This window comes from Camellia sinensis, chromosome 1 (assembly GCF_055761805.1).
Source record: "Camellia sinensis isolate YWXY chromosome 1, ASM5576180v1, whole genome shotgun sequence".
NCBI classification, from domain to species: Eukaryota; Viridiplantae; Streptophyta; class Magnoliopsida; order Ericales; family Theaceae; genus Camellia; species Camellia sinensis.
In genome coordinates this window covers 2103468-2117598 of record NC_138961.1, presented here as the reverse complement: position 1 = coordinate 2117598, position 14131 = coordinate 2103468, and the positions used below count along the sequence as shown (strand labels likewise).

The 14131-nt window shown below is 35.3% G+C and overlaps 1 protein-coding gene across 1 annotated transcript in view; it reads left to right on the top strand.

Annotated features, from left to right (window-relative positions):
- The window catches only part of LOC114300726 (aspartic proteinase 36), a 25994-nt gene extending 11863 nt beyond the window's left edge, over positions 1 to 14131 (top strand). The window contains exons 5-10 of the mRNA XM_028245584.2: positions 6185 to 6341; positions 6447 to 6520; positions 7644 to 7734; positions 9227 to 9302; positions 12430 to 12501; positions 13666 to 14131. Of these exons, the coding sequence (XP_028101385.2) occupies positions 6185 to 6341; positions 6447 to 6520; positions 7644 to 7734; positions 9227 to 9302; positions 12430 to 12501; positions 13666 to 13811 (616 nt within the window). The 3' untranslated portion in view covers positions 13812 to 14131. The remainder of the gene's footprint in view (positions 1 to 6184; positions 6342 to 6446; positions 6521 to 7643; positions 7735 to 9226; positions 9303 to 12429; positions 12502 to 13665) is intronic.

Below are 14131 nucleotides of genomic sequence, written 5' to 3'. Positions count from 1 at the left end.
AGTGACATGCTAATTGGTCCATTTGATTCAGGATATTGAGACCATGTTCTGCTTTACCATTGCCAATCGTTTTTTTCATTATAAGGTCCTAAAACAGACAATGATCAGGAAAGAAAGTCACTACATTTCAGGTTATGAGTAAGACGACTCAATGATACGAGATTAATAGAGAAATCAGGAACATGTAAAACAGAAAAAGAGTGGCATGGATTAAACCTTTCCCAGAAACAGAAAAAACAGTACCATCAGCAATTCTAACTTTGTCCTGACCTGAAGAAGGCTTATATTCCGAGAATAGATCAAAAGGCCCAGACATATGATCTAAGGTACCAGAATCAATAATCCAAGGTAAAGGCTTATGACATAGAAAAGCACTTGTAAAAGCGGCTAAGTTACGTGAGTGGGTAAAAGACGAGGAGGATGTACCAGATGTAGTAGTAGAAGAGTGGCGGTCTAGTAGGTGGCGCAAAACATCTTCTAAGAAGAAGACATACTAGATGCATCACTAGGAGGAACAACTGAAGGGACTTCAGGAGTATCCACTGCACTAGTATGATGTGCACGTTGGTTAAACCCGCATCCTCAAGATTGTCCGGAGCAACCCCCACGACTACCAGATCGGTCACCACGACCACTAGAAGGAACCCCATGAAGCTTTCAACAAGTCTCATGGTTATGTCTCGGTCAATGGCAATAATCACAGAACAGTGTATCCTTCTTTGAAGGACTCGGTGCAATATGAGATAGGCCAGTACCATCCATAGGAGGAGCAGAAAGTAAGGTTGAACGCTCTGTAGAATTAGGTGGTAGCATAGCAGAACAACGACTCTCCTCATTCTGTACATAAGCAAAGGCCTCTTGAAGAGAGGGAAGAACATCCATACTAAGGACACAACTCCGAACAGGATCAAACTCTAAGTTAAGACCTTCCAAAAATTTGAAGACCCTTTCCTGTTCAATAAACTTCTAGTAACCCACTAAATCAATTGTGCAAACAAGCTTATAATCCTGTAGATGATCAAGACGTTTCCAGCCATTATTTAGAAAAGTAAAGTATTGAAGGATAGTCATCTCCCCCTGTATTGAGCGCTCAATAAAACAGCGCAACTCAAAAGTCTGTGAGAAATTTCCCTTCCTATAATAGGTAGTAACCACAACATTCCAAATATCTTGAGCGGTTTTCATAGGCAAATAGCCTTCCCTAATATCGGGTACCGTAGAATGAATGAGTCAACCCATAATTAAAGAATTGGTAATCTCCCATTGATCATAACTAGGATCAGTGATGCCTGCGGCCTTGATCCTCCCATCAACATAACTCATCTTCCCTCTACTTTTCAAGAAAAGTGTTAGACACTGTGACCAAGCAAGATAGTTCTGACCATTAAATAAAGAGGCGGTGATTTTAAGGATAGGGTTTAGGTTTTCAGATGTAGTAGTCATAATGGGACTCTCTGCTATACGTGGTTGAGAAGTAGTGGTGGATTCACTAGTAAGATCATCCATTTGTATTCTATAATTGAATAACAACTTGCACTAATCACAATAATTGGAAGAGGGACTTAAAAACAATGGGACCAAGCAATATCAATCACAGACCATGATAGGAGAATACCAATCAGTCAAAGCTAGGTAATGGGGTCATATAAGGACCCTAAAGAACAAACAAAACTAGGAGAAAGAAACTTGCTGGAAATTTGGTTATTATTGCCTTGATTTAGTCAATATTCTAGGATCTGTTTTTTCCTATATAAATATGGAAAGTAAAGGCTGTATAGAATCAGGAAAAATAGGAAAGTAGAAGCTGCCAAATATTAGCTTTAATTAGTTTCCTTTTCTGTTGTAATTGCTCTCTTTATAAGAGAGAATCATGTTCTCATTCTTTAAGTGATTAAAAATATATTCCTTCCTCATATTTTCTGAGTTGGTATCAAAGCAAAAAACACAGCAGCCCTAAAACCATCGTAGCCATGTCGGAAGTCACATCCAAAACCACTTCAACCCCTGCTGTTACCATTCCGGTGAAAACGTCCAACTCTCACTCTGTCCAAATCACCACCATCCGCCTAAATGGTGATAATTTTCTCCGCTGGTCACAATCTGTCCGGATGTATATCCGTGGGCAAGGAAAGATCGGTTACATCACTGGTGACAAGAAGGCTCCTGCTGTTAATGATCCGTTGTTCGACAGTTGGGACGCTGAAAACTCCATGGTTATGACATGGTTGGTCAATTCCATGGAGGAGGATATAAGCTCTAATTACATGTGCTATACTACTGCACAAGAGTTGTGGGATAATGTTAGTCAGATGTATTCTGACTTAGGAAATCAATCTCAAGTTTTCGAATTGACTTTGAAGTTGGGTGAGTTTTTGGCAAAAAAGGGGATTTTTCATCAATCTACATGTCGGGATACCCCCAACAAAATGGCATTGCAGAACGAAAAAATAAACATTTACTTGAAGTAGCACGTGCTATAATGTTTTACATGCATGTTCCTAAATATTTATGGGGGTGAAGCAATTTTAACAGCCTCTTATTTGATAAACAGGATGCCTACAAAGGTGTTAACATACAAAACACCTTTTGATTGTTTCAAAACTTTTTTCCCTGACACGAGGATGTTTTCTGATTTACCCGCCAAAGTTTTTGGTGTTCATGTTCCCAGTCAATTTCGTTCAAAACTTGACCCCTGTGCTATAAAATGTGTTTTTTGGGTTATTCCACAAACCAAAAGGGGTATAAGTGTTTCCATCCTCAAATCAAGAAATTTCATGTGAGTATGGATGTGTCATTTGTGGAAATAAAATCCTACTTCCCCGACAATTCTCTTCAGGGGGAGACAAGTGGAGTAGAAGACAATTTTTGGAATATTTCTATCCCACTCCCCAATGTCATTTATCCTACACAAAAACCACATCTGTCTGATAATGATCACTTAGGAGAACCAAGTTCTTTGGTGCCTAGTCAAGAAGATTCTTATTTAGAGGGAGAAGTACTACAAAATGATCTAAATTCTGAGCTTCAGGTTTATACTAAGAAACGATTTCATCTGAGGAATAATGACCCGAATGTTCATCCTAATGACCCGAATGTCCACCCGAGTTCTGGCATCGAAATTTTAGGTAATCCTATTCCTTCTATTTCCGACCTTGATGTTCCTATAGCAATTAGGAAAGGTGTCCGAAATTGCATTAAACATCCTATTGCAAATTACCTCTCCTATCAAAGACTGTCTAAAAACCATAGAGCTTTCACATCTAGGATTTCACACTTGTTTGTTCCAAAGAATATACAGGAAGCATTGGATGATCCGAATTGGAAATTAGCAGTCATGGAAGAGATGAATGCTTTAAGGAGAAGTGGTACTTGGGAGATAGTTGATCTACCCAAAGACAAGAAAACAGTTGGGTGTAAATAGGTGTTTACGATAAAATGTAACGCAGATGGAAGCGTTGAGAGATACAAGGCGAGACTGGTGACTAAAGGCTTCACTCAAACTTATGGGATCGACTATCAGGAGACGTTTTCTCCTATTGCTAAAATAAATTCCATCAGAGTACTGTTATCTCTTGCAGTAAATTCAGATTGGCCTCTACATCAACTTGACATTAAAAATGCATTTCTCAATGGTGATCTTGAAGAGGAGGTGTTCATGAGCCTACCGCCGGGATTTGAGCAGAGACTTGGTAGCGACAAAGTATGCAGATTGAACAAGTCATTATACGGACTCAAACAATCACCAAGAGCGTGGTTTGAACGCTTTGGAAAGGCAGTTATCAGTTGTGGCTTCTCGCAGAGTCAAGCAGATCACACAATATTTTATAAACATTCAAAAGACAGTAAAATTGCAATTTTGATTGTTTGTGTTGATGACATCATTTTAACTGGTGATGATGAAGCAGAGTTAGCAGCCCTCAAAGAGAAATTCGCAAAAGAATTTCAAATTAAGGATCTGGGAGCCATCAAGTATTTCCTCGGAATGGAATTTGCAAGATCCATGGAAGGTATATTCGTTAATCAGAGAAAATATGTTCTTGATCTCCTTGGAGAAACAGGTATGCTTGGTTATAAGATGGTGGAGACTCCGATCGAGCCTAACTTGAAGTTACAAGCTACTAAGGCTGAAGAAGTCAAAGACAGGGAACAATATCAGCGACTTGTAGGGAAATTGATTTACTTGTCTCATACGCGGCCTGATATTGCCTTTGCAGTCAGCATGGTAAGTCAGTTCATGCACCCACCAGGGGCAGAGCATTTTGAGGCCGTTTATAAGATCTTAAGATATCTGAAAGGAACTCCAGGGAGAGGCTTACTATTCAAGAAACATGGACATCTTCAAGTTGAAGTATACACAGATGCAGACTGGGCAGGAAGTGTTACAGACAGGAGATCAGCATCCGGATACTGCTCCTTTGTAGGTGGGAACCTAGTTACATGGCGGAGTAAAAAACAGAATGTGGTAGCTAGAAGTAGTGCAGAAGCAGAGTTCAGAGCTGTTGCCCATGGAATCTGTGAAGTAATGTGGATTAATAGAATTCTTGAAGAATTAAAGCTTTCTCACCCGACTCCTATGAAGGTCTATTGTGACAACAAAGCAGCTATATCCATAGCTCATAATCCAGTTCTACATGATCGCACAAAACATATAGAAGTGGATAAACATTTCATCAAGGAGAAAATCAATGCTGGCATAATATGTATGACCTACCTTCCAACAGGTGAACAATTAGCTGATGTGCTAACGAAGGGACTACACAAGAAGCAATTTGATAAGCTGACTAGCAAGCTGGCTATGGAAGATATCTTCAAACCAGCTTGAGGGGGAGTGCTGGAAATTTGGTTATTATTGCCTTGATTTAGTCAGTATTCTAGGATCTGTTTTTTCCTATGTAAATATGGAAAGTAAAGGCTGTATAGAATCAAGAAAAATAGGAAAGTAGAAGCTGTCAAATATTAGCTTTAATTAGTTTCCTTTTCTGTTGTAATTGCTCTCTTTATAAGAGAGAATCATGTTCTCATTCTTTAAGTGATTAAAAATATATTCCTTTCTCATATTTTCTGAGTAAATTTCTAATAAAAAAAGTGGCTAAACTAATCTCAGAGAAGAGAAAAACTTGCTTGAAGTGGAGAACCAAAAAAAAAAAAAAAAAAACCTTGGTGTGAGTGGAATATGAGATGGTAGCCCTAAAGCTCTAATACCATGTTAAGAGAGAACAAAACTTAGCGAATGATTAGACAATCATCTCCTTTTATATAGATAATAGGTAGCTTACAATGGAAGCTTTGGAAGCACAAATATGGAAATAATAGAATAAGGAAATAACAGCTATGGCAGCTTTGGAGGCATAAATATGGAAATAATAAAATAAGGAAATAACAGCTAATAAACCAATCAATACCCAATCACCCAAAATATTATTCTCACAATACACAATCACCCAAGATATTATTCTAACAATTACGCCCTGTGTCCTAACCACGTGGGGTCGGCTACATGATTTTTTTTTGCCATTCTACTTTGTCAAGGACTATATGCTATTCTTTTTAATAACTTTCGCAGGCAGTGAGTGAGAAAAAAAGTTATCCCACAACTACTTAGGAAAAGAAGTGAGTATTTAAATCTGGGGTAATAATTGTTAAATTTACTTCTAGGAAAAAAATAACATGCAAGGAACACCCTTACTCAAGAATTAAGTTTCTATTTGCATTAGCAATTAGATTATGAAGAAATGATCCGCCAGTGTATCTATTTTCTTTCATCTATTAGTAATTATTAGTATTATTTTTTCAGTCTTAGAAGAAAGAGATATTAATATAGCATATCGGAAAATTTTATTTTCTAAAGTGAAAGTTAATTGTTAATTGGTTTCTAAATGACCCCACTTGAAAACAAAAAAATAAAATAAAATCTGGCTCAGTGACTGGTTACTGCTTTTAATGAAATGATTATTAAACATAAGTGTGCAAGTTATGAATATGATTATTAATCACTCTGAAGTGATCTTCTGTGTGCTTGCAACTTTCCTTTTGACGTCTGGTAAATTTAAATCTATTTTTAATGGACTTGCTAGTTGCTACTGCATAACATTCTTTTATTATTCTTGTCTGTTTATAGTTCCTAAATCAGGTTTGATCTCGGCTCAAGAATCTTGTCTGAATTACAGTTCTATTATTATCTTAGGGCACATTACAATGTTATTTTGAAGGCAATTGAGGTGGGTCATGATGTTCTACAACTTCCCACAGATGTATTGGAGTCTGGGAAAGCGGTGGTAATTGATAGTGGTACAACCTTGGCATATCTTGCAAATGACTTGTTTACCCCACTAATGGACAAGGTATGCAAAATCTTTTAAAGCATATTGACCTTGGACTCTTCCTATCAAAGACTGATTTGCTCTCTCTTCTTCTTCAAATTTTTTTTTTTTTTCCTGTGTAATTAGATTATGGCCGCACAACCCGATTTGAAATTGCATACCGTTGAGCAGCAGTTCACTTGCTTTCAGTTCAATGGAAAGTACGGACCCTATATGGGATTTTTTTTTCTTCTTTTCTATGGTGAAATGTTTGCAGGCTATTTATATTATGAAACTTACTTGCTTCAAGAATTTCACTTATCGTTTTACATTCACATGGTGATAAGGCATAGTTGTTATATGCATGTATATATCTGGTGAGTTTTTATAATAAAAAAAAAAGGGCACCAAGGGGGGGCTACCTGTGTAAAAAAAGCATCAAGGAGAATATCACCCCTTATACATTATAAGCAAATGAGAAATGAGTTATTTGGTGTGTCATTGCTAGAAAACTAGTTTCTCAAAAGCTTGAGTTGTTATTGACTTGGCCCAATAATATATGTCAAGTTCTCACACTCCACCTCCATGTGTGCCCCCTTTGCATGTGGAGAGGAGAGGCAAATAAATAGAATGGGGTGTAAACACAGACAGGATAAAGTGCACATGTAGAAAAGGTAACATTAGATGTGATGTTTTGGACAGATAGTCTCACATGCTTCAAAGAGTATGGAGGTAGAAAATAATCAAGCATTTAGATGTGATGTTTCCAATTCTTAGGCAATATAGATGCATTTTTGCTGGTGCTTCAACTCCGGTGGGTCTATTGTGTTGGAGTTTAACCCTAGACCAAACCACGGAACTAATTCCTATGCCCCATCATCACTGACCTTGTTTAATTCTTATGCAAAGATCACCCTATCCAACTTCCATTCATTCAGATACAATGATTTTTCCACATCCTGACCAATATAACTCAACTTCTTTCATTATAAATCGTGAACAATAACTGGCCATCAAAGCTAGTTGTCATAGGTTACATCTTTTTGCATTGAAACATTAAAATTTTTGGCCACAATATTGAAAAATCTAACAATGCAAACTCATTATAAATTGAAGTCTGCTTCAACTATATAGCATCAGGCCCATAAGTCAGTATAGTTTTTATTCATTACAATCCAAAGGTTGTTGAGTTTGTGTTAGTTACATCAATGCTAGATTTGTGGCCCAATTTATGTTCTTGAATTAAATTTTGATCACAAGGTTTGTTTGAAAGCAATTTAGTTTAGTTGGTGCGTGATAATATAAAGATGCTTCATTATGTTTTCTTTTCTTACATTCTTGCAGTGTGGACAATGGATTTCCAGCTGTCAATTTTCGTTTTGAGAATTCACTTTCTCTGACGATTGTTCCTAGTGAATATCTGTTCCAACTTCGTGTAAGTAATCTGGGATTCAGATCTTGATGAAACTTGTCATCCATTAACATGGTTGTTTCTTTGAACTAATTAAATTTGTAGTAGTGTGCATTATTTGTAATTACTTTTAAAATCATCCACTATTTGAATACTTGCATGAATACTTGATGAGGAAACGCTTATCGCAAAGGTAAGTTTCTATTTACGTCGTCTATTTATATCTTTAGTTATATGAAGAAATTTCTTCTATAGCTCTGTCTTTATTTAAATTTTTTGGTAATGGATAGTTCAAATGAATTTGTTCTCTCTAATATGGTGGGGCTTTGAGAAGTGTGGCATAATCTCATTAACATTATTTAGAAGTTTTTTATTGAAATTTGTTAGTTATAATTGCATCCTCAAAGAGGTTGGGACTGTTAAAGTTTATGTGCTGGTATATTTTTTTCTGTGAATACTGTATATCTATATAGGACTCGTGAATGTTTAACAAAATATTTATGTTGTCCTTTTTCATCTTTGTTTATTGTCCATTCTTAAGTTTGTTATGAGAAATTTGAGTTGGGGTTTCGAATTGGGTTCTGATTTTATTGCTGTTCAGATAGCATTGTGTAGGTGGCACATACAACTGAAAGCAAGATGGCAGTTGAAGAGTAGTAAAAGAAAGTCTTATGCATCAAATATAAAATTTATTGTTCTCGTATTCGGCTGTTCTAGTCTTGATATTACATTAGAAATGCAACTTTTGGAATTTGTTAAGACTTGAAAGAACAATTTGTCAGGCTTTTCATTTTATTTGCTTTAGATCCTTAGCACTAGTTGATCTTTTTTTATATGAAAAAAAAAAAGTATGTTTACCTCTTCACATGCAAGGTGAGGTCACATTTGAGGAGTGTTAGCCTAATATACATTGTTGGGCTCATTTCCTAACAATGAGTTGGGGTTTCAAATTGGGTTCTGATTTTATTGCTGTTGGGATAGCATTGTGTAGGTGGCACATACAACTGAAAGCAAGATGGCAGTTGAAGAGAAGTAAAAGAAAGTCTTATGCATCAAATATAAAATTTATTGTTCTCGTATTCGGCTGTTCTAGTCTTGATATTACATTAGAAATGCAACTTTTGGAATTTGTTAAGACTTGAAAGAACAATTAGTTAGGCTTTTCATTTTATTTGCTTTAGATCCTTAGCACTAGTTGATCTTTTTTTACATGAAAAAAAAAAAGTATGTTTACCTCTTCACATGCAAGGTGAGGTCACATTAGAGGAGTGTTAGCCTGATATACATTGTTGGGCTCATTTCCTAACAATTTAAGTTTTTGGACAATTGGTCATTTACCAATGCAACAAAGCCATAAGTTTACTTTTGAGTAGTATTTTAATTCAAGGTAAAACAATGGCCTTGGGAGGCGAGAGGAGGTTTTGTTACATGGAACTCTCCGAAGGTCTTTTTACTTCATATTAATAATAAAAGAGTAATTTTTTTCCTCAAATCTTTCTTATCGTCATTTTTGCAGGATAACGTGTGGTGTGTTGGTTGGCAAAACGGTGGGATGCAATCAAAGGATGGAAAGGAACTAACTCTTTTGGGAGGTATCATTCAAAATATACTTGTTGAACTATAATTTATTATATACAATGAGCTTTTAAAAAAATTGAATTATATTATTCACTTTTTAGTCATTTTGGGTTGTGTCATGAGCCAGTCCTCCCGAGTTTTTTTAAATTAATTTAAGTCTCATTTCTACATCTTCAAGCTACCCCATGCTCACTGCTTACCAATTGATGTTTAATCGTAACCCTAAAACTCTATTGTTGCAATGATTTGAGCAGGGTTTTTTACTCTATAAATGATGAAGTTTGTCTTGTTGAAATACCTAAAATGCTCAAAACATTTCATAAATTATGAAATTTTCTATATGAACAAGTCAATAATTACTAATTATTAATTGTAATCAATTTAACATTGCCTTCCCCTTGATATTTGGGATTCTGTGTGAGATTATTGTGGTTGTTGTTTCATTTACTTTTATATTTGGTCATAGGTTTCATTCGTATAGGTCCTATTCTGTAATTTTCGACTTGTTTTCCACCCTCATTTTTTTGGCCTTGCCTCTTGTCTTGGAACTTGCAAGTTGAACCATACTCATATTCAATGATTTCCATGGCCCACAGAGCATGAACACTTCTATGAAGTTGGAATGGCAATGGGGGGCAACGGGGCAGATATTAAGGGGTTGTTTGGGATGATCTAAATAAGTGCACTTTTTGACTTTTTACGAAAAAACGTAAAATATAGGTTGGGTTTGAAGTGATGTGGTAGAGAGATGATGTGATTTAAATGAGATGATGTGACTTAAATAGGATTGTGACTTTTTGACTTTTTTGTATTATGCCAAACTAGGCCTAATTCTCGATTCCCATCCCCATTCACCTTTTATAATTTTTCCCCATTCACCTTTTATAATTTTTCCCCATTCGCCATCCCCCATCTCCTATAGGGACTACCCTCCCCATCCCCTAACGGTTTTGGATTTTCCCAAACCCGACTTGACCGCTTTTTCACCTTTTTTAAATATATATATTAATATTATTATTATTATTATTTTTCTAAAAAATTATTTTGAAAAGAAACTTGATTACAATTTTTTAAAATTGGCGGTAGAAGTGGTGTCAAAACATATGGAGAAATAGGTGGGTACCCATCCCCGAAGGAGATTTAAATCACGTCACTGACCCGACCCGATGGGTAGAAAAAATGGGGGGAAACCCATGTATTTCGGGTCGGTCTCCATGGGTAACCACTGGGTAGGGTCTCCATTGCCATTCCTAGCTATTATGTCCGCACGCATCAAGCACCCACACTCAAACAAGGCCTAACCATGTCAAGCACTCGTCTAAACGTATCATATTATTCTTTTAATCTTTTTAGAATTGGACACGTTTCAGACACTTGGGGAACTCATGCATCCATCCATCACTTAAATGCACATGAAACACATTGCTAAGTTTGAAAAAATAACTTGAGAGTCAATTATTAGAATTAAAATAATGTGGATTTATACCTACTAATCTTTTGTCCTTCAAGCTTTTAAAATTTAGGAATTTGAAAGTCTAAAATTCCAATTTGTTTTGGAATAGATTATTTCAAAGTAGATATTAGGAAATATTAAAATTTCTTGTTTACACTTCTTCTGCAACATATGGAGGCAGGCACTAATAATTTTAGTCCATCATGGGTATAGAATGTTAAAATTGATTTCTTACTATTTTGATATAATAAAATAAAATTTTTAGTTTTGGACATGGATGGTAGAAAGGCCAATCATTTAAGTAACTATGTTAATTACTAAGTCATTTTGCCACCTCAGAATGCATGTTGTTGAAAGAGAGACTTTGGTTGAAATTGGCTTTTCTATGAGACAGCTTTAGAAGTTGTGTTATATGGTTCTCTCTATGGTTGATGTGGTGATAAAATGTGATTCAGTCTCTGGTACGATGGGATTATATAAAAAACACTGCTCTGCCAGCTATCGGAATTGATCTCAGTGTCTGTTCACATATAGTTGTAGTAGATTTGTGCTGCCTATCCTGTTTGAGTTTTGAAAGTCATATCCCAAATTGGGAGATGGAGCATAAACATTAGCTTCTTTGAAGAAGCTCCGAATGATAGTACTGGAACATTTTGATCTTTATTTAAGAAAAAATAATGTTAGATACACCTTTCTGCATCCCAGATTGAGAGGACTTGAGAGTGGTTAATCCCCTTTTATACTAAAACCAAGGATGTTAATCACCTTTCAAAAACCTCCATCATAATTATCCAAATTATAGAGGTTCACCCCCTCTTAGTATTTTTTCATAAATTTTAAGCAGCCATCCTCTCTTGATTTAAAAAAAAAAATTAAGTGATTACTTCTCTATATCTATAAAATATTAGATAAAAATATAAAATTAGACAAAATATAATAAAATTAATAATTTTTTATAACTACCATTGATAACAAGCCCGATTTTCAGATAATAAAATAAGGTATTAGCTAGTTATTTGATCATGTTCATTGAGGAAGACATTATGTAAGAATTTAAAGTTATTCTATCATAGGTGCTTTTAATGACATGAAAGAGCGCTAAACACAACTCAAGATACTTCACTTTAGTAAATAGATTATTTTTATGATTGCTATCTTTTTCAATGTGGATAAAAAAAATACTTACTTGTATATTATTTTTGTTTTTTAAATGTCAGTAGAAAATTGATATTGTAATCCATACTTTTTATTTAAAATTTTAGTTAGTATGTGTATTTTCAAACAAACCCCCCCCCCCCCCCCCCCCCCCCCCAATGGAAAATTCTGGACCCTGACTAAAACCATAAATGGCGTTTTATATTAAAACTAGTTCATTACAAAATAGGTTCTCATTAATTTCTTAAACTCTTAGTTTCTCAATGATGAATTCCCAAGAATTTTTTATATTCATCTTCAGTTACTATTTGTAATCCTTCTGAAATCTTTTGTAAAATAATATTCTTGATCAATGCACTCTGAATATATGGACTGAAAATGATGCAGGCCCTTGATTACAAACGAGCTTATTGATTTGATGGACAATGGCATTTGCATTTGCATTTGCATTAAGGGAGGAAAAAAAAAAAAAGAAGAGTTGAGTGATTAGTTGTTCTCGTATTAATTCATGCGATTTTTCCACTCAAATGCAGATATGGTTCTATCGAATAAGCTCGTTTTGTATGATCTCGAAAATCAGACTATTGGGTGGGCTAAATACAATTGTGAGTATAGCATACTGCTCAGTTACTTCTGCGTTTTTTGGTTGGTTTCAGGATTTTACTTTGTCCTTCTCTTGTATGTTGGTTCATTGGAAATATTTCTTTCTTTAATATTTTTAGCATGTATGTTCAAATTGTGAAAGCAAAAATAGTAATTATTGTTCTCGAGTACCTTACAGTATCTGATTTGATGTTTCAATCTCTCATCTCCATTATTTTAAGAATATTCTGAATGACAGGGTGTGCTACATGCACTAACTGCGTATTAGACTACTATGTAATTGTGAGAGTAACATGCTATTCAATTTTGTTTGGGGGGGGGGGGGGGGGGAGTACTTCTGAATTGAATTATTTATGAGAATATTCCAATATTTGTGTCCTAAAAGTATCATAGGTTATTGCAGTCTAGTATCTTATAGCATCTAACTTGACTTTGACTTTTCTCCTTTTTGGGAATATTCTGAATGGTACGATCTGTTTTGTGTATCCAGAGATGGTTTGACATCTGGATGTTTTTTGAAAACTAAGATCTACATCGAAGCAGTTTTTACGTGTGTTGCATTTCTATACATAACATATTCCTTTGGGGATCAATTAAGGCCTGTTTGAAAGTCCCTTGGATTAGAATGTCCTTGGTTTCTTTCCAGAGTTTGAGTTTGTAATATATCTTATCGACTGGAGCTATTTCAGAAAATGATATCCAAAATAGAAAAAAGGTAAAAAAGCCGATGTTCATTATTCCAGGTAAACCTAAAAAACTAATTGGCTAAAAAAGAAATATGATGAAATCCCAATCAATCAAATGCCATTTGAAATTCTGACATAAACCACATTTTCTTCAGAAGTTCATAAAACACCCTACACCATTTGTCTAGGACAAGACTTACTTTTTTGAGGAGATGGGATGAGTGAAGAGTGACAAGATGCAAGGACTTTGAAAGATCTGGTCTATCCATTCTAGTTGGAGAGAAATTGGGTTTTAGGTTAAAATTTGTATATAATACATGCTTTAAATACGAATTTGTCTTAGTATTGGCAAGTAAAAAATGATTTCCAGTGTATGTAGATTCATGAAAAATGTAGCTGCGCAGTTTAAAAAATGCGTGCATTTTGTTGGACATGAGCAATGACACAAGGTCATAAATTGTGTTTGTGATTTGATTCCAGGCTCTTCAAGTGTCAAAGTGAGGGATGACCCATCTGGACAGGAGTATCTTATTGGCTACCATGATCTTGCTTCAGCAAGCAATCGGAATACAGGATGGACTTTAACATTATTGTTGCTACTGGCTATCCTGGGCAGTTTCATATGACGAGATGAGAGAGGTTTGGCAAGTTGATTGGCAGCAATTGATTTTGTTTTGTTTTTGGTGTACACTAATTAGTATAATGTAAATGTGTGCATTCGTATGATTCTTTCTTTGGTGTCTCAGTGTTTTATGCTTTGAAGGATTCAGGTTGTTGGTTAGAGTTAGTTTTATACTTAAGTTTTTTCAGTTTCTTAGTTCGGCTGGATTTCATCATTGGAAAATTGCAAGGGACATTTTTTTTTTTTTTTTAAATTTATTTTTGGAGGACTAAATAATGATCTCCTTGGCATATATATTCATTTCCACGTGGAAGTTTAGTTTTA